At 42.8% G+C, this 20924-nt stretch overlaps 1 protein-coding gene across 5 annotated transcripts in view; it reads right to left on the bottom strand.

Moving 5' to 3' along the window:
• DGKH (diacylglycerol kinase eta) overlaps window positions 1-7376 on the bottom strand; it is a 173796-nt gene extending 166420 nt beyond the window's left edge. For 4 of the 5 annotated variants that reach the window (XR_015725943.1, XM_045811125.2, XM_045811127.2 and 1 more), the window contains exon 1: window positions 5105-5173. Coding sequence is in view for 3 of the 5 variants with exons in the window: in XM_045811125.2 (XP_045667081.1) it covers window positions 5105-5164 (60 nt within the window). In the remaining 2 variants the exon portion in view is untranslated. Of the gene's footprint in view, window positions 1-5104; window positions 5174-7341 lie in introns of those variants that run through there. The other variant, XM_087865120.1, reaches the window with a different exon arrangement.
• Between the last annotated feature and the right edge of the window lie 13548 nt (window positions 7377-20924).

Below are 20924 nucleotides of genomic sequence, written 5' to 3'. Positions count from 1 at the left end.
TATCCACATTGCCGATTAAAATGTAAAATGTGCTGGTTTGAATCTTCAGAGACCGGAGATTGCTGCTTGAAATACTAACTGATGGAAACTACTTCTCCAGCTCTAGCTGTCTTTAGGAAGGAAAGGAGCTAGGCAAAATAAACTTTAAGAGCCGTTATGGTGTTGTAAATATGTATTCTAGATCCACACAGAATATATTCTTGTGAAGGGAATTCTTTAAGAGAAAAAGAATCAGAATAATGGCCTTTAGACTAACCTACCTGTTGGGTCACTGATGAGTCCGATGGTTGGTCAATGTACACAAGAACACCTAGCAAAGGGCCTTTTGAAAGAATAAACCTAGTTCAGACCCCTCCTCCTTTAATGAAAGTGAGGCCCCAAATCATGAGCTAGGGCCAAAATCATGTGATTACTATGCTAATGTTCTATTCACTTTACCACACTACGTAACAAAAGTTAGTTTGTCAATTATTATGTTTGTAGTCACACTTTATATAGTACCACGTTCCTGAGTCCAGGCAGAGTGATGAAACTGAAACGCACTGTTGAAGACCCACGCCCATCCTATGATGTGAAGAAGAGGGCTGAATACACTCCTCATTCTGATTCAGACACTACTGCTTAAAGATACCCTAAAAGAGTTCCACGTGCAAGAGCTGGGCAATTAATACCTCAAAGTGAAGGTATTTATTACTCCATAAAGATTTAACCTCAGTTGTACCTGCTCTTCAAAGACTCCTGTAACAAGTTCTAAAACTTGGTTGTGACTTTGAAAGCATAGCCAGTCTTAGCCTACTCATGCTAAATAAATTATCCCTGCTCTACAGTTTCCCTAGCACATAGAACACTCAGTGAAAATAGTGTGTAGGCAAATGAAGGAATGTCACTTCATTTCCCACAAAAGGCAGTTCATGAAAATCCTCTTTTCTTCAATCACCTCTTCTGAGATCATTTCAAACAATCCCTAATGTAAGGTACCCAATCCATTAGATTCTTCTCAGTTCTTATCTGTAAACTAGAAGTTTCCAGAATGAATATCCAATCTGTATATTGTATACCTGCAATGCATTCACTTCCCTTAAAAATATAATAGCAATGTCAAGAGCTCCATATTTTCAACCATTTTAATGTAGCTCAGAATGGCAACTGAAGCAAATTTCAAATATGTGGTATATTACTTTATTTCTTAGATTTACAAGATTCCCTTGACTTTTTCCCTACTTGGTGTTTTTAGATTTTTCAAATAACTTCTTAGATGTGTCTTACATATTTCTTTTATTATTACTTTGAAATCTTTGTTTGGTACATAACATATCACAAACACACTATTAAAAACTTGGACATAAGCCATGTAGACACTGCATTTGGGATGAAATGGAAATAGAAACTACTACTAAATTAGGTTGCTACTTTACAGGGCTTCCTGCCTCATTTAAAGAAAGAAAAATTATTACACTGAAGATGTATAAATCACAACCAATTCTCATTCTGATACCAACTTTGTGAATATTAGCATATTCTACTGATAGATATTTTAAATTATATCCTTATCATTACTTGTCACAAAAGAGGTTTAATAGCCATTTGCAACTTTTAAATCCCTTATGGTCTATGCTTTTATGTTATACACTATATCACAATAGAACTCTACATGTATATACTGAAGAACCCAAGCTGGACTTCCAAACAGGAACAATCTAGAACTCATATTCCTAATCAATGGGAACCATGCAAAGAACACTGCAGGCTGAATAAGTACAGGCCTGCTTTCATTCAAACTTTATAACTACTTCCATAATATACTGTTACATATTTGAAATTTAACATTCAAAACTTTGCTCCATTAAAATTTCCTTGGTTGTTACCTGAATGAGCAAAGATTTTAGATTCATCATGATAGCAACTGCGTGTACCTATGGTCATCCCTGCACCTAAAGCAAAAACCTTTTGTCATCTAGACATAATGCACAAATACGCTTCTAAACTCTCATTTATATTTTGGCCCTTTTCCTTTGAAACTCTTCCCTTTCTAATTTTCCATTAGTTTTGAATCACTTCCTCAGAGCCAAGTAGACAAAAACCACATGGAAATAAAATAAAATTTTAGTAAGTAAAATGTACCCTAGTATCCTAGTATCACTGTCTGAGGTCTGCTTTGTAAATACTAAATACTCCCACAATTTCTGAGTTTGGGCTGGAATTCAAGCTACCCATATCTCCCCACCACCCCCCGCCCCGGGGATATCATCTATGAGTAAGGGTTGTTTGACTAAGTATCTTCCCACCCACCCATTCCCACCACCAAAATATTTTCATATTGATTAGAAATTTAGGTAATGCGTGTATTTCCACTGATTCAATTACATTCCAAAGCTGGCATCAAAAAAAATACACAACAACCTGAATGCTAACTAACATTCATCTTTTAGGCCTGATGCCCTAGCTGGGGTAATGGTAAGGCTAACTGTTTATTTAAATGCCCTCACTTAACTAAATAACTTCATTTTATCTCAAAATACAAAGAATGTCATGAAGTCCAGTAGCTGACTCTCCACTACAGACATGGGTACACTGCAAGCCAGAAGGGCTGCTCTCTTTACTATCATACAGCATCAATCCCTGAGATTATGTTTACTCCTCTGTCTGAATAGTTCCAGGTAGAATCATATCACCATGTTTTAGGTTTCAACAAAAAAGAACAAGGAGAGTAAATCCTTATGGGTATGCTATTATACACAATAAGGAATGATTCAGGGTCTGTGTAATGCGAATATTTTATATTCGATATTAAATATTCTTATTATAAATATAATGAGTATACTTTTATGGTAAAGTATTAAAGTTGCCGATATTGAAATCGGACAGCAGATTTTCAATAACTGCAAAATGGACTCCTAATCGCAAGCTCTTTCTTTGAGGGTCCACAGATTGCGCTTCGCCTGAAATTTTACTATTATTTTTATATGCATGTTGCACAGATACATTGTGGGGAGAGACTCCATTGCTTTGGTTAGATTCTTAAAGGGATCACTGACCCAAGATAAGTTCAAGAATCCCTGATTTTGATGAATTTTGTGTCCTTTCAAAACATATTTAGACTAAGCTGATATTTCCTCCCCTAGATCCAAAGGTCTGAAATAATTCACATTTAAGCATTCTTTTTCCCCTAATCTATCCCCCCTGTTTCTTATATATGCTACTTTTCAGTAATTTGGGTAACATTTTTTTTAAGGAACTTAAATGAGAATTCTTAGACTTAGACCATAGGTTTTCAAATAAAATCACTTTGTCAAAGTATCATTTGTGCTACATACGTGAGATCTCTGAAGATTTTTTTTTTACACTATCTGAATGTCAACTCCTAACATACATGAAACAAGACATTCTGTTAAGAATGTAAGCTCTGTGAGGATGTAGGGATTTGTGTCTGTGTTAACTGCTATATCCAACAGTCCTGGCACACAGTAGGTGTCTGGATAAAATATCTGTTGAGTGAATAAAAAGGCCTTCAGTATTTAAAGAAAATAAACCCAGTTTTTAAAGGAGAGTTCTGCAGTCTGGATAAAGTGTCGCAGTTCATTCACACATTTCGGTTAGGGCTCTAGTTTTAAAAGGCAAATAAATGAGCATTTTCATTTTTGTCACTTGAAGTAAAATAACATTAAACTTCTATTTTTCTAGGCACAAAGTAGTTCTGCCATCGGTCCCCTAAAGTAAAATACATATAACAGGGTATTTTTCCCTGTGATTGGTGTTGGTTAAAGCATCAGGGTTCACATGGGACTTCATATAGTAAAGTTTTGAAAGTAAGAAAGTAACAAAAACAGGTCAATGAATTTAGTTCTCAATGATCTTTGATTTAAACTTCAAAACCGAATTGTAGTTTTAGTTTCAAGAACAATTTAATCCCCAGTGATAACCACAATAGAAGAAATATGAGCAGATGGGCAACCTAACAACAAGTTCAAATTTACAAAAGCAAAGACAGCTGCAGATACAGATGGATCAGAGTCCAAGGACACTTCCGAAAGGTCGGGAAACAAGAGGCAGAGAAATGTATTTGGGCAAAGGAGCTGAGAGTGTACATGCTAGAAAAGAAAAAGGAGAACCAAGCCTGGCACCTGACCTAGAAGCTCTTAACAGGCAGGGGGCCAGCCTGAGCAGACACTCAGAGTCCCTGGGAAAAGAGCATCCGAACACGTTGAACAGAACACGGGTGAGGCCAGAAATTTCAGACGAGGGTTTCCAGATAGGTTCAAGAATTTCAACCCAAACGGAGTAGCAAACATCGAGGCAGGGCGTGGAGAGCCAAAATTCGATGCCAGGGAAAAGGCAGCCCACACAGGATTACAGAGCTCTGAGTGAGACGGGGATTCCGGGGTAGAATCCCTGGAGGGATATGAGATGGTTCTGACTGAGTTGGAAGAAAGAAGGAAGTTGGAGGAGTTTGAGGGAATAAATCCAAAGCCCCCGGGTCTCCTCCTTATCCTCACACACGAAAAACGCACGCACACGCTGCTCTCGGTCCCTAAAATTACCCAACCTCTGGGTGGCATGTGCAGGGGGATCGAGGTTAGCTTCCCGCTTCATCCCGGGCAAAACCCTTGAACCCCGGCCCGCCCAGGGCCGTAGCGGCTAGCAGGAGGCGTGGCTCCAGGCTTCGGCCGCGAGCAGCCGGCGCTGGCGGCGGTCCTTCGGAACCTGCGCGCCCAGGTGACGGCCAGGGCGCGGTCTCAGGAGGGAAGAGCGGTCTCCTCCGAGCTCGCAAGCTGCCCTCATAGTCTGGGTTTGTCCTCTCCCCCCTCCTACCCGCCCCGGGCTCTAAAATCAAGTCAAAAGTTGCGGAGTCGATGAAGCAACGGAAACGGTCCTCCGAGGGCCGTCGTCAGCGGTTCGCCAGCGGCCCCTCGGGGAGAGCCTCGGCTGGCCGGACAAAGGCGCTCCGGGCGGCGCGCGAGGAGGAGCCCGGGCGGCGGAGGAAGCGCTGCCCCGGCTGGGAAGCAGCTGGGGACCTCATCCCGGGCCATTTCCTGAACGGAACCCGGCACGGGCGGGGGGGAGCAGAGGAGAAGTGGGAGGGGGTGGGCGCGGGCGCTGTACCCACCGGTTCCTCCCAGGCCGGGCTGCGGGCGCCGGGCGCGGGGCGCACGTGCTGCGGCTCCATCGCGCCGCCCGCGCCCGCCGCCGCCGCCGGGGCCGCTGGATGCGCTTCCCTCGCCGCGGTCCTCTCGGCCGCCGCCGCCGCCGCCGCCGCCCAGGCTCCTGCCCGGGGCCAGCCACCGGCCCTCCCGCCGTCTCCGGCTTCCGCCGCGCTGCGCTCTCCCGCCCCCGCGCCGGTCCCTTCCTCCTCCTCCACCTCCTCCTCCTCCTCCTCGGTCCAGCTCCGAGCGGTCCGCTCCCCGCCGCCGCTGCCACCGCCTCCCACGGCCACAGAATCCGCCCCTCGCTCCTTCCTCCGCCCCCGGCTCCCTCCCCTTTTCCTCCCTGCTTCCCGCCCCTCCCCCCGTTGCCCCCTCCTCCCAGCGGGCGGCCCGGGACGCACGTGACCCCCCTGTCAGGCCTTATAAGGCGCGGAACCGAAAGCGGCCGCCGGGTGGTCACGGGCACCCGGCGGCCCGGCGGACACGAGCGGCCGGGGCCGGGCGCCGAGCCGCCGCCGGGCGCGCCGGGAGCGGCGGGGAAAGCCCGGGCTGGGCCGGCCGACGCGCTGGCCACCCGAGCGGCGGTGGCTGAGAGTCCCGGGAGACGCCTCCCGGCGCCCCTCTCCCTCTCTCCCGCTCCCGGCGCCTGCAGGCGCGCCCGCCTCCCTCCAAACGCTGGCTGCCGGGGCTGCGGGCACATCCCGTCCTTCGGGCGCTGAGTCTCGAAGGAAATCACACTGGACAGTTACCGACTTCAACAGAGCAAGGGAGATAACTGCACTCCAGAGCCTCTCGCGAGCCAGCTGTGCCAGGCATGGTTTAGTCTCTGTGAGGTTAAAAAGATTGCAGATGGATTAGCATCTGCGGGAGGGTTTAAGCTTGAGAGAGTGCTTCTTTTATTCATTTTTAATGATTAACGGTTTCGTGGAAAGAAATCCGGCCACGGAGTCGATCTGCCTTCCAGTTCCAGCAGTACATTCAAATTGGAGAAAGGGACTTGCTCCCAGTGAGTGCTCAATAAATGGCAAGTCACCTCCTCCAGCCCTTTGAAAACAACGTTACAAATGGCGTTTCCGATCATCTTTCTGGCGTGGAAATCGGTTTCCATCTAGTTCCAAGCCAAGAATGGCTTTTCTCGGGTTATTCCCTCTCCTGGACTTTCAGGCTCCTTCTATCAGCATCTTCCCACGGCTCTTAATCATGTCAAACACATTCACACATTTTAAAAACAAACTGAAAAATCAAAACCACTTACTTGATCCAGTCTGCCTCCAGTCCCCACCTCCTCACAGCCAAGCTTTTTGGGAGATAAAAGCCTGTTTTCATTATTCTCACACACATTTCTTAATCTACCACTCATTCTTCCCTGCAGACGGACTTCCACCCAGGTGACCGGGACAAAGGCCATTTGTGGCTATTTAAAAAATGCCCACCAAAACAATCAGATTGTTGTTATTTTCAGTTCACTTCTTACTTAACCTATCTGCAGCATTTGTCGTTGGGGACCTGATATTTGTCCTTGAAACTCTCTTCCACTGGCCCCTTTGACATTTCGGTCTCCAAGTTCTCCAGCCGTTTCTTGTTCAGCCCTCTTGCCACCGCTTACATGTTGGAGTGCCTGAATAATCTGCCCTTACTCTGTTTCTAATGCTGCCTGGTCTATGCACACCTACCCATGAATGACTTCGACTACCAACCTTGTGCTGATAACTCATAAATGGCCATCTCTATCCCAGATCTCCAGTTCTGTAAAGCCGATTTCTTACCAGAAGTTTCTACCCTGACATCTCATGGACCTTATACTCAGCTTCGCTAAAACAGAAGGTAATTTTCCTGCCAGCTGGCTTTTCTCTCTTGTCTCATGCTCTCAGTAAAAGTCTTCAGAATCCACCTAGTCACCCAAAGGAGAAATCTGAAAATTGTCCCAGGTTCCTTCTTCTCTCTCCCATTTGCCCCATCCACACACCAGAACGTTCCTGTCGATCACCTTCCCTCCATTTCATTGTTCTTGCCTGGTTTCAGGCCCTTTGTTTCAAGCCGCAGAAATATTGCATTTCTTTCCTTATTAGTCTCACTCTCTCAAAGCTGGTGGGACCTCCACCACTGTCATCTCTCACATTGTGGCCAAACTAAGCCTTCTAAAATACAAAATGGAGTGAGTCATTCCCTGAACAAGCCCTTTGAATGGCTCCCCCATTACCTGTAGGATGAAGTTTTCTCTTGTCTCATCAAACAGCTCTGAACTCCTCACATGCAGTTCCCTGTAAGGCCACATAATGTTACGCTGTGCTGTCTCATGGGATGCCCTTCCTCTTACTCAGCCTGTCCAAACACCTGCTCATCTTTCAGGATTCAATCTAAGAGTCGCTTCGTTATGAAATCTTTTGACCCTGCTGCAGGTTAGAACTGGCCACTCACTCTGGATGAAATGCACATCCCCCTACCCCACCACAGTGCCTTGGAAGACTTTATTAATAAACTCATTTTTTAACATATAGTATCCCTGATGACAAGTATTATGATTGACTTATCTCCATTTTCCCAGTTCTCAGTGCAGTTTCTGATGTATCATAGGTGCTCAGGAAAGGTTGAATGAATTAATTATGTGATAGAATTTGAGTTACCATATTTTTATGGCTATAGAAAACCGGTTTCCCATGTATTATCTCATTTAATTCTCACCATTCTGCAAATAAAATACCATCTTATATAATGATGGAAATTCAAACTAGAAAAGAAGAAAGCAATTTGCCCAAGTTGCCACTGTATAAATCACAAAGCCAGGACTATAATACAGTTACCTAGGTAAATTCACTACATGTTTATCTGTCCATTGTTTTTTCACCTTCGATCCTATTTTGCACGCTACCATAGCTTTCTTTTTGTTAGTGGTTGCCTGGTATATATCTTTTCATCTCTTTATTTCCAACCATTCTGAGTCATTATGTTTCAAGTATGTCTTGTAAATAAGAGTTGAATTTCAGTAGTATTGACTCATTCTGAGAGTCTGCCTTTTAGTCGTCTATTTTAATCAGTTTTCATTTATCATGTATATAAATTAGGGTAAAAGGTGATTGTAAGAAAGAGAGCCTTCCTCTCTGGCTTCTCCCAAAGACGATGTTAATTTCTCTCTCCTGAAACAGTCTTACGATAAGTGGTCCAGGTTTAGGGTGGCTCCTTTGTTCCTTGTTGCTATTCCATCCCCTAGGGCATTGCCTTTATCTACGTGGGAAAAGCTGGTTAGGGGAGTTCTAGCTCCAGGAAGAAGAGAGGCTGAAGGAGCACAAGCCTGACTTCTTAAGGCCTAGATCCAGAAGTGACACGCTTCTCATCTGCTCATATGGCATTGGCCAGGATTTAGTTACATGGTCACACCTAGCAGCAAAGAAGCAGGAAAATGAAGCCATTAGCTGGGCAGCCCTATTCCAACCACGACTCTATTGCTTTGGAAGACAGAAAACAGATTTGGTGAAAACTAGCATTCTCTTTTACACCAGGAAGACCATCTTTGGATTGATTACCGCCTTCTCATTTCCTATTTAACGTTTTTTATCTTTGCTTCTTTTTTGCCCCTTTCCTGCCTTCTATTCCATTAATTAAATTTCCTTTCATTTACTCTCTTTTTCTGAACACTCCTACTGTTTTGGAATTCTTACCTTTTATTTCAATTCTCAGTGGTTACCCTTAAAATATTAACATTTATACTTAACATCCAAGATTCCATCAATATCTTCAACCCCTTCCTTTAAAGATGATCTTAAACAAACAAAAATAAATAAAACGCCTTAGCTCACAATTCCTTTCCTATAAACTATGTATTGCTATCTAGTATTTTTTAATTCCCTATGTATTTTTTAGTTCTTCGCTAAATTATTCATCACCATTACTACTTTTATAATTATTTAATTAATTGTCCTAACATATTCATCAGTGTTTTTCCTCACTATTTGCTTTTTGTATCCCATTCTTTCCTCCTGGGCTCAATTTTTGTTTTGGTGAGGTATGTTCTTCAGTATTTTTCTGCATCGTATCTGTGAGTAAAATTCTCTGTTTCGTCTCTCACTCTCATTTTATTTTCTCTCACATTCTTCAATCAGAATTTCATCAGCTAAGGAATTCTAAGTTGACAACTATTGACTCCAACACCTCGATGTTACTGTTTCATTACCTTCTGGCATCTACTGTTTGGTGATAGAAGTCTGGTCAGTCTCATTGTTATTCCTTTATAGATTCTTTTTTTTTTTTTCCAGTTGCTGTTTACATCAGTGATTTGTGTCTAGGTGGATTTTGTTTTTTAGATAGCTTGTTCAGGACTCAATATGCATCTTCAGCCTAAAGACACTGGTCCTTCTTCAGTTTTAGACAATTTTCAGCCCTTAGGTACTTCAAGTATTCCTTCCCTCCACTCCCGCCACACGTATTTTTTTCTATTTTATCTTTCTGGAACTCCTATTAGATAAGAGTTTGAGATTCTCTTTTTCTCATGTCTTAATTTTTCTTCTATATTTCTGCTCTTTTTCTCCATGCTGCTCTTGGGTAATTAATTTTCTTAGATCCCTTTGACTCTCTCTCTCGGATTCTTTTTGCAGCTGTATTATATACTCTTTGATATGGACACTGAATTTTAATTTATTTACATTTCTAAAATTTTCATTTCTTTTCTTTTCAAATCTACCTGCTCTTTTTTTCATAATATCTTACTTTTGTCCTAGAGTCTCTTCTTTCCTTTATCCCTTTGAATATTTAAAACACATTTATTTAAAAGTCCTTCAAATTGCTCTAACATAGCACACTTACCATGATGAGCAGTGAATAATGTAGAGAATTATTGAATCACTATAGCGTACACCTGAAACTAACATAACACCGTATGTTAACTATATTGGAATTAAAATTGAAAACTTAATTTAAAATTTGTTCTAATATCTGTAGTTAACAGAGTGTAAATTCTCCCATTTGTTGCACTCGCTGAGTCACAACTGTGGTGGCATGTTTCCTTGTGTTCTTTATAATGTTTTACACTGAGCTTCTCTCCAATGGGACTTGTTTTCCATGACAGTTATGCATCCAGGTTTTCTTGGCTCACTTACCTGTCTGGCAGTGGATGCTGGAAGATTCAAACACAGATGAAGCCTACACAGCCTGGGGCTTTTAGGTCTTTCTCTGTTTCTAAGAGGCTTCTCCACAACTCCTCCACCACCCCTTCTGGATATCTGGATTGACTTCGTATATACAGGATCAGGGCTTCTAAGGTGTATGTCAAGAAAGAGCAAGCCAGATGGATGCTGTATTCTAGTATGAGCTCACCTCAGAAATCATATGGTATCACTTTCACCAAGTGAATTGAATGGAGTTGTCACAAAACCCTGCCCAGTTTCAAGGGTATGGAACAATCGGACCTCACACTTGTCAGTGGGAGGAGTATCTGAAACATTGTAAGAGGAACATTTGGGATGAGATGTATTTGCTCATGCAGTCCTCTTTGGAACATCCAATCTGCCACAGTGGTATATCTCGGTAAGTTTCACTGCCGTGTTTCTGGGCAACCAGAGGTTCATTCTCAGATTAGATTCCATTCATACAGCGGTATTCCTTCTCTCTGAGCCAGCCCCTGGAGAACATGAGTTACCATCCGTGAAGAATCCAGCCAACTGAAATGCGGGCATAGAGCCTTCTCCACACTGCAGAAGCACAGAGCTGCAGCACCCTGCTGCCCCAGCCTGATCTTTTATGGAGCATATTGGAGTCTAACAAATCCTCCCAAAAAATCATCTGATAACAACTCTCTACTTAAGAGAGTTTAAGTAGAAGCACGTTTACAAGCAGGTTCCATTGGAGTAGTAATGCGCCTACCCAAGGCAGGAAAATGGAAATCACAGCCCTTGTTCTGCTTTATCAAAGTAACGTGGGGCCCGCAGGAAGAAGAGCGATAGCAAGCCCAACTCTCTGTGGCTCACATTGCGCTGTCCCCTGCTGCCTTAATTAAGAGACCCTTCATGGTTCTTCGCGTAGCAGGGTGCTGGGGTGTTTTCTACTTATTACAGACCACAATTTAGGTGTAAGAGTTCTACAAATGATTTTATCTCACTCTTCTGCCCTCATCCCACACAATTTCAAGAGAAACACACACAAAAATCGAACAATTATTAACTGTGAATATAAGGATACTAAAAATACAATTAAGTGAAAAAGCAGGTTTTAAAACACACCGTATAAAACATGTAAATATTATGTAACGATGTATTAAGAAGTTTGGTAGGATATACCTCGAAGTAGTTAGTGATTATTGGTGGGCAGGTGGATTCCATTATCTCATGGATTTGCCTTTTCTTGTTTTGTTTGATGTTTGGTGGGATTATGCATATTCTTTGATTATCTTATCTTCTCACAGTATTTATTGCTTCTGAGAGAAAATTATGAATAATTGATCATAATTATATTAATAAAAATCAACATATTTAGGGAAATATAAACCATTAAATGCATAAAAAGAGATATATAGGGACTGGGGAATAAGGCAGAGGAAGGGGGAAAATAACCGGGGCCTAGGGCTATGTCTTCTAGGCCAGATGAGGGTGAAGAATTGGGTCTAGAGTTAAAATAAAATGTGACAAATTTCATTGTGATTCAAACTGGCGAATTGTGAGGTTGCCACCAAGTGAGCAGAGCCAAGGATGGGGCTTTTGTGATCCCTGAGAATACTGTCAGTGGGCTTCATCTGTGTGGGGGCAGGTGCCCAGCCACTTTAGATTCAAGGTCAGAGTTCTAGATCCCAGGAGGAGTACCATCAAGAACCAAATGGAGGGGGCGCCTGGGTGGCTCACTCATTGAGCGTCTGCCTTCAGCTCAGGGCGTGATCCCGGAGTTCTGGGATCGAGTCCCACATCGGGCTCTTCCTCTGGGAGCCTGCTTCTTCCTCTCCCACTCCCCCTGCTTGTGTTCCCTCTCTCGCTGGCTGTCTCTATCTCTGTCAAATAAATAAATAAAATCTTAAAAAAAAAAAAAAAAAAAAGAACCAAATGGAGGAATCGAGTCAAAGCAAAATGCTGGGAACTGAGACAGGAACATGAAGGGAGCTCTGACCAGGTGGCCCAGCACCCAGTTCAGTGGTCCTCAGGGAGGTGGGAGCAGGGGCCAAGAGGCTAGAGAGGGCAACGGGAGCCAGTGGTCAGTGGTGGCCTTCAACATTAGGTGATAGGGGCAGTGAATTTGAATGAAACTACCCCAGATTAAGGGACTAATGTTTTTACAGTCGTTTTCTCAGAGCGGGTTGAGAGTATTCTCTTCTGGAAAAACTATGCAAGGAAGAGATGAAGGCCGGGAGAGTGAGGTTTGGCACCTTGTCTTTGAGGGACACCAACACTGAGTGAAAGCACGTGGGATTCGCTGTGAAAGAGAACGGTGCTCGAACTCCTGCTCTTTATTCACCTTGAGACCTTGGGCAAGTCGTTTCCTCCATCGTAAAGTGAGCATAACGATACCAATTTCTCAGTACTAGGTGAGGGATAAGTGAAATACTGTACTTAAAATGTCTGGCATAATATAGGTGTTTTTTTACACATATAACTGAAAAGGAAAAGAAATGAGGGGAATATGACTTTTATGCCTCACAAATTAGATGGGGAACGTCACCCCTCATCCCCTCACGGGGGATGTCATATGGTCTTTGAAACTAGCAGCTACTGGAATTAGAAAACTATCCGTTTTTCAAAAGCTTCGACATCACAGGTTGTTGAAACTCCCTTCTAGATAAGTGACACTTAGGTTTTAATCATCGCAACAACCCTATGAGATAATTATTATTATCCCCATTTTATAGGTGAAGAGACTAAGATTCAGGGGTTAAGAAATCTGCCTGCAGACACGGAATTTGTCGGAGATAGAGAGAGAGCCAGCTTGTGGAGTTCTCACCATGTAAGAGTCCCATCAAAGAGGTGGAAGAAGAATCAGGAAATCGAGAGACCAATAAGGAAAATGGACCACATACACTTCAAGACTTCTGTTGGGGGGGGGGGGTTCTGTTATTTCATAGCACAGGGAAGCAAACGTGTGTTTAGGTGAGTGGGAAGGAACTAGTAGAGGAGAGAGTGCCGGAATATCAAAGAGAGAGAGACTAATTCCTGGGGAAAGGTCTGAAGCAGAGGTTGAGGCATAAGGCTTACAGAACCGGCTCTGCAGAGCCAGGAGTAAGGAGCCGAGGAAGAGACACACACCTTATAGGTTAACTATCGTTATGACCTGACTGGCATCCAGGTATAAAGTGTGTTTTCTTTCCTGTTACCCCAGGATATAGCAACCGCCCTCAGTAAAAAGGTCGTAGACTGGCAGGGGCCATTCTTGGTCCTCCCTTTCCCCAGACTCTTGCACATGATGCCCACTTCCCTGGATGCTTTCCTTTGTTTGGACTCTGCTTCTGGCTCCACCATCTTCCCACCCAGCCAGGGGCCTGGGCCAGTCTACCTAGGAACTCCTTCCTCTCCTACTCTAGCTTTATTAGCCCAGATTGGGACCTGGAGGATCACAAGCGGAGAATGGGACAGGACCTCAAGAGCCTTTCCTGACCCAGCTGGCACTGCCTCATGCCTAGCACAAGTGGCTCCCAATTGTACCCAAGCCCAGAGCAAAGTGCATGCCATTCTGTCTGTCCAGTCCTGCTTCTCCTTACAGAGCCCCGCTCCTATGGACACTCCCAGGAGTGCACCTAGTCAGGCTGGTGGCAGTCTGGGGATCACAAGGATGGTGGCCAAAAAGGATAGGGGGAGTGCTTGGGGAGTGGCGCTGTTTGCATTTAGTCTTCATGGGGGGGGGGGTGCCCTGCAGCAAGTCAGAGAGGATATCATAGGGCCACTAACTTTGATGTGAAAATCATCGAATGATACCTCTCCTTTTTGTGTCACCAAGAAAGTGTGTCAATACCTTACATTTTAATTTCTTTGCCAGTAAGAGTTTATTTGACACCTACCTGTATCCTGTGCAAAATGTTAACATTGGCTTGTTCAGGAATTATGTTAAACAGTTCTCATTAGCTAAGTGTCTCTGGTCATAAGGTGTGGAACTTTTAGAACTTTACAAACTGTTAGACTGAAGTTAAAGTAGTAATTCATTTAATGCCGTATTTATCATTTTAATGTTTTTGAATGTGTTAAAGGAAAATATTTTTAAAATGTATTACTTACAAAGTCATAGTATTCAGTTCATTCATTCATTCATTCATTCAACCCATATGTGTTGAGCACTTACTATCCCTGAGGCTTGGTACCAGGGAGACACCTGTAACTTTTTAAAAGAGTCTGGTAAGTGCCATGATGTAGGGATTACTAGAGCACGTAGAAGTGATGCTTCAAAGGATCTTGGGTCATTAAGGGAGGCTTCCTGGAGGAAGTGACATCTATAGTGAGACTTAACTCTCATGAGTTAGCTAGACCATGTTGGGTAGGGAGGGGCTGGGAGGAAGGAAAGCAGTCCTAGGGGAAAAAATGAATTCTTTATAAAAGCCAAGAGGCACAAGAGAGCTCTGCTGGTTCTTTCAAGTTCTGAAAAGAATGGTGATATTATTGTTAACTACAGCATGAGGTAGTGAATATGAGATGAGACTGAAGAAGCGAACAGATAATGGATTATGAAGGGCTTAGAACAGCAGCAAAGATTTTCTGTGTTCACATCTTTAACATAATAATAATAGCAAGCAGTGAGCACATCATTTGATTGATTAATTAATCCTTATAACTCCTAGAACGCAACTGGGTTTCGATTTTAACAGCTTACTATCTTCCATCTTGAATACCCTGATATTATGTCTTCAAAACTAGAGAGCACAGGTACCATTTTAAAATACCTACTTCTCTTTTCTAATTTATTTATTTTTTAAATAGAAGCTGAAGGAGTCGAGAATCACAGGAATGATGATTGAAGGGGGAGGGAGCCATGTTGAACAGGCTTAGAAATCATCTGACTAACCAGTCTGGCATCTTGAAAGATCTAAAAAATTAACAGTTTCCTCCAGGGTGGAGTAAGAAATACAAGCTGGGACAGGCTTTACCCTTTGGAGAGCGGGTGGAGGATGAGGTTGGAAACCTATTTCAAACATGAGATTCCTATAAGTTCGTTTTTTTAAAAGCACAGCTTTGAATAAAGAAATCAAAGTGAATAAACAATCTCAGGTTCGACTGGCCTATTATTAGAATATGATATTCTTGCCTCACAGTCTGAGAAACACCCTATCTATGACTAGACATCAGATGAATGTACCTTCAGAATGAACTTTCCTAAAGAGAAATTTCCTGTTGGAATCAGTCAGTGACTAGGCCACAGAATTAGTCATGTTGTTTAATTTGTTTAAGCATATCATTAACAAGAGTGAGCTTTCCAAAAGCTGGGGTTGAAGGTAAAGGGTCGTTAGCATTCAACACATATACTCCAAAAAATGAAGTGGTGATTTATAAAATGAATATTCCAGTGTTTTCTTGGTATTAAAGATAACCGTAGGTTGGGCTTCTCAGTGAATAAGAGAAAAACAGACCAATTATCCTGCCCTCCCCTCATGGCCAGTCCCCCCCAAGGTTCTTCAGAGATAAAGTGTGGAAAGGGACAGTGAGCCTCCAAAGTCCTATGAAGCTTTATCCCAAACCATGACGCAGTCCTTTGCTGCGCTGAGGTGGGCTAAGGTAGGTCTAGAGTCAAAAGCCTTCTTTCCTTACTACTCTCATGGTTAGGAAAGAGTAGTCCATAGAAAATAGTCCCCATTTCCCAACCTCTCCTTGACTCATATCCAGCTCTGTCCCTCCCCCACCACAGAAGCTAACCTTGTCAAGCTCACCAGCATCCTCCATGCTGCCAAATCCAATTGGCCCTTTCCTGTCCTCACCTGACTTAGCTTTTCAACAATACTTGACCTTTCAACGCACTTGATTATTCCCCACTTTTTAAAATACTTCCTTCTCTTGACTTCTGTGTTTACAACGAATCATGATATTATACTCATTTAGTTTTCTTCCCACCAACTGGACTCTCCTTCTCAATCTCCTTTGCTCGCTCCTCTTTTTTGGCTCAAACTCTGAATGTTGATAAGTCCCAAGACTCAGTTTTAGGCCCTTTCTCTTCTCTATCTACACCTTCTTCCTAGGTGCTCTTGTTGGGTCTCATGCCTTTGCATTTCAATTATATGCAGAAAACATCTATATTTATATTTCCAGCCCTGACTCTCCCCCAAGCTTCATTCTCATACACCCACTTGGACACTTGACATCTCCAATTAGATATCTAATATGCGTATGAAACATAACATATCCAAAACAGCTTTCACCTATAACCTGCTTCTCTTTTAGTTCCCCTATTCCGATTGAAAAAATATCAATATTCACATAAAAGCTCAAGGGAAAGACCTGAAATGAGTACTTCCCCCCCCCAACTCCTATATCCAATCTATGAGCTAGTTCTGTCGACTTTTCCTCTAAAATTAATCCATTTCTAGCTCTCCCTACTTTCCCCTTGTGTGAGCCGCCGTGATGATCTTACTTGTTATCGCACTGGTCTCCTAACTGGTCTCCCTGCTCCCACTATTGCCCCTCCTGTACAATCCATGTTCTAAGTAGCAGACAGACAGAATGGTTTTGTTAAAGCTTAAATCAGGGGTGCCTGGGTGGCAAAGTCAGTTAAGCCTCTAACTCTTGGTTTTGGCTCAGGTTGTGATCCCAGGGTCATGAAATTGAACCCCATGTCGGGTTCCATGCTTCGTGTGGAGTCTGCTGGAGATTCTCTCTCTCCCTCTGCCCCTGCTCCCCGCCACCCTGTCTAAAAATAAATAAATAAATAAAATTTTAAATGCATAGATCAAATCATGTCAGGTATCTGCTTAGTATTTACTAATGGTCATGAACACTACTCTGAAAATATTTGAAATTCTAAAATTCTCAAGGTCCTTTTACTGTCTCCTGCCTACATCTCTAATCTCATGTCATACCAACTCTCTGTTAATTCTCTGCATTCCAACTCCACCGTCCTTTTTGTTCCCCAAACATGTCATGTACCTTTTTGTCATTTTTTTTACTGAAGTATAATTGACATACAATATCCTTTTAGTTTCAGGTTTATATCATAGGGATTTTTTTTTTTGAAGATTTTATTCATTTGACAGAGAGAGAGACAGCAAGAGAGGGAACACAAGCAGGGGGAGTGGGAGAGGGAGAAGCAGGCTTCCCGCTGAGCAGGGAGCCTGATGTGGGGCTCAATGCCAGGACCCTGGGATCATGACCTGAGCTGAAGGCAGACGCTTAACGACTGAGCTATCCAGGTGCCCCGTATATCATAGGGATTTGATCTTTTTATGCATTATGACAGTCCCCACAATAAGTCTAGTTGCCATCTGTCACCACACAAAGTTATTACCATATTATTGACTATATTCCCTCTGCTGTACATTACATCCCCATGACTCATTTACTTTATAAGTGGAAGTTTATACCTCTCAATCCCCTTCACCTATTTCACCCATCCCCCCAATGTCTGTCATATCTGGTAACTGACAGTTTGTCTCCTGTATCTATGAGTCTGCTTGTGTTTTGTTTGTTCATTTGTTTTGTCTTTTAAATTTCACATATAAGTGAAATCATGTTTTTTGTCTTTCTCTGTCTGACTTATTTCACTTGGTTCATATTGTTGCAAATGGCAAGATTGCATTCTTTTTTATGGTTGAGTCATATTCCATTATATATATCTCACATCTTTTTTATCCATTCACCTATCAATGGACAGTTAGGATGTTTCCACATTTCGGCTATTGTAAATAATGCTTCAATGAGCATAAGGGTATATATATATCTCTTTGAATTGATGTTTTTGTTTTCTTTGGATAAATACCCAGAAGTGGAATTACTGGATCATATGGTAGTTCTATTTTTAATTTTTATTTATTTTTTTTCTATTTTTAATTTTTTGAGGAAGATCCATACCCATAGCGGCCACACCAATTTACATTCCCACCAACAGTGCATAAGGGTTTCCTTTTCCTCACATCTGTGCTATTTTTTTGCCTTTTTGATAATAGCCAATCTGACAGATACGAGGTGGCTATATCGATGCGGTTTTGATTAGTATTTTCCTGATAATTAGTGATGTTGAGCATCTTTTCATGTGCCTGGTGGCCATTTGTATGTCTTCTTTGGGAAGAATGTCTATTCAAAGCCTCTGCCCATTGTTAATAGGGTTGCTCTTTTAAATATTAAGTTGCATAAATTCTTTCTATATGGTGGATACTAACCCCCTATTGGATGTATTGGAGACTTTGCACAAGCTGTTCCTTTTGTGATCCTCTTTCCCCAGTTTTCACATGGTTGGTTTCTTTTCATTTAGTGTCATCTCCCCTAAGGGGCTATCCCTACCACTCAAACTAAAGTACTTTCTCAGTCTCTCTCAATCATTCCCCCTGTTTTATAGTCTTCACAGCACTGATCACTGCCAAATATGTTATTTGTTCATTTGTTTACTAACTTTTGTTTACTAACTGCTTCCCTTTCAGACTGTAAGCATCATATAAGCACATGCCTGGTCTTGTTCACTGCTTTATTTAGAGTGGAATGCTCCAACGACTCTGTGCAAAGTGTATGTGAGCATAGGGATTTACCCCCACCACACGTGGGGGGAAAGGAGAGCAAGGGCCAACATTCCTCTGATTTTTGTTAGGTCAGAGGGGAGGAGATCAGTACAACAGTGGAAGAAACCTTTTTATAACCTCAAGAAGCTGCCGCCCGTGAGTTATCCACCCAGGAGCCATGGAATGGGGGGACTCCGCTTCTCGAGGTCCCCACATGATCTTACCATAACTCTCTAGCCACAGCGCTCAGAGGGCACCTTGCATCCTTGGAAGCACCTGAGCTCCCTCTTCAGCAGGGATTCTAGTTTCCTCTCTGAGATCTTCCCTCTGCCTCTGAATCATGTTCAGTCCGGTCACCCGCCCTCACTGCAGAACAGTTGAATGCCCTTGCTTCTGGCAGGTCTCATCCTGAAAAGCAGTTAGAACCAGCTATGCACTCTTCCCCCTTTCGCATGGGGACAGCCTGACCACTAAGATCTCGAGCCATCACCCCTCTGGATCTTTGTCTCCTTCAGCTCCTGTGGTCCTGTCTAAAGCTAAGACTGTTTCCTGGGCAACAGCTCTCTGTGCGTTTGTAACACCGGGGCCACTCTGCCAAAGACAGCCCACTGTTTCATTACCAGCCTGGCTCCCCATAGCCAAGACTTTCAAATACAGGGAGTTCTTTTAGTAATACTGTTGATGGTTCGTTTTTTCATGGTCTAATTTAGTCTTGCCTCTGCCCAAGAAGAAACTACTTTTGCTATGTGGCAAGTCTGCCTATTCTTTTGTATCTGATCACTGATGAACTTTTCATCACCCAGGACCCTGAAATCCAAACCACAATCTAGCTTATCTAACATCCACGGAGGACTTCATGAGTCCTAATGTCAAATCACACGGAGAAGACTGGCCTTGTTGCTTACTTCTCTGCCAGCCTCCCCACATAATTATAGAGAGCAGAGGTCTATAACTAGAACCACCCTGAGAGCTTATAGGTTCAGAGAGACCAGTGATAAGCCCCAGGTATTCCCACAGTTGAACATTACCCTGGCTCCTTCCTCGATCCTGGATTGGCTCTAAAACGTTGGCAAAGATAGGAAAACAGTAAGAAGTATTTATAACAAGGAGCATGATCCAGAGCAACCAATCCAGAAGCACTTGGAATTAACAATTAAAAGGTCAAAATTCACACACACTAAGACTCTGTTTATCTGAGGGTGACCAACAGTGAGCATATGGAATTTTACTACTTTACAGATGACGAGCAGTAGGTAACATGCAAGCAAGACAGACAAAATTAGATAAAGGAAAAAACTGTCTAGAAGACAGAACTTTAATTTAATTTTGTCCATGGAAATACATAACATCCTCAAAAGAGAAGGATTCTAGGCATACATATAAATTCCAGTGACGTTCCTCTGCTCCTTCAGTGACACACGAATGCCTACCGAATCAAGTTCAAGCTCTTTCGTGTGGGTTCCAAGACCTTCGGGAACTAAGCTTCACTCATGCTCCCTTTTTAGATTATTATTTGCTCACTAGCATTCCCAGATTCCGGAATTTCCTAAAGGAGAGAAAATTTTAGTTGAGAGACCAAGAGGAGGATGTTAAAGTGAACAGCAGTCATTCACAGCTGTCCCAATCTTTTGAATAACCTTTCCACCGTGTGATAATTCTCCATATTGTATACCTTCCTTCCCTGAGTCCATAAAGCTCCATTTCCCAGCCTCTCTGGTCTCTAGGCTTCAGACTGGGACTTAGGATACACCAGTAAGACATATTCACGGGAGACTGTGATCCAGGCTCGTGCCAAGGGGTGGGTCCAGCCATTGGCAGTGTGGTCCGTGTTAGCAGCTTGTGTGGTGGCTTTTAACTGGATTCCTGATCCTGAGAAAAGCAGCAGCTCACTTGGGAGGCCAGTTCTGCGATGGGGTTCTGGGACTTCTACCTAGAGTTCATCACTTTAGCCTTTAAGACAAGCTATCCGTATAACTTCATAAATCCCTTTACACTTAGACTAGCTAGAGTGGATATTTTTGTTTGCAACCAAGGACCTGTCCAAGAGAGTTGCTTATTATTTTAGTTTGACAAATAAAAGTATTTTAAGAACAAACCCATTTCCCTTCCATTCAGATGGCATCATAGATTCATGCCTCCTTACGACTTTTCTTCTTTGGGGATAAAAAGGCCAACTGACAATTATTATTCAGAAG

Source organism: Ursus americanus, chromosome 10 (genome assembly GCF_024610735.1).
Source record: "Ursus americanus isolate L20-20 chromosome 10, mUrsAme1.1.p, whole genome shotgun sequence".
Classification (NCBI taxonomy): Eukaryota; Metazoa; Chordata; class Mammalia; order Carnivora; family Ursidae; genus Ursus; species Ursus americanus.
Note: the sequence above shows the minus strand (reverse complement) of the source record. Positions and strands in the feature narration are given on the sequence as shown.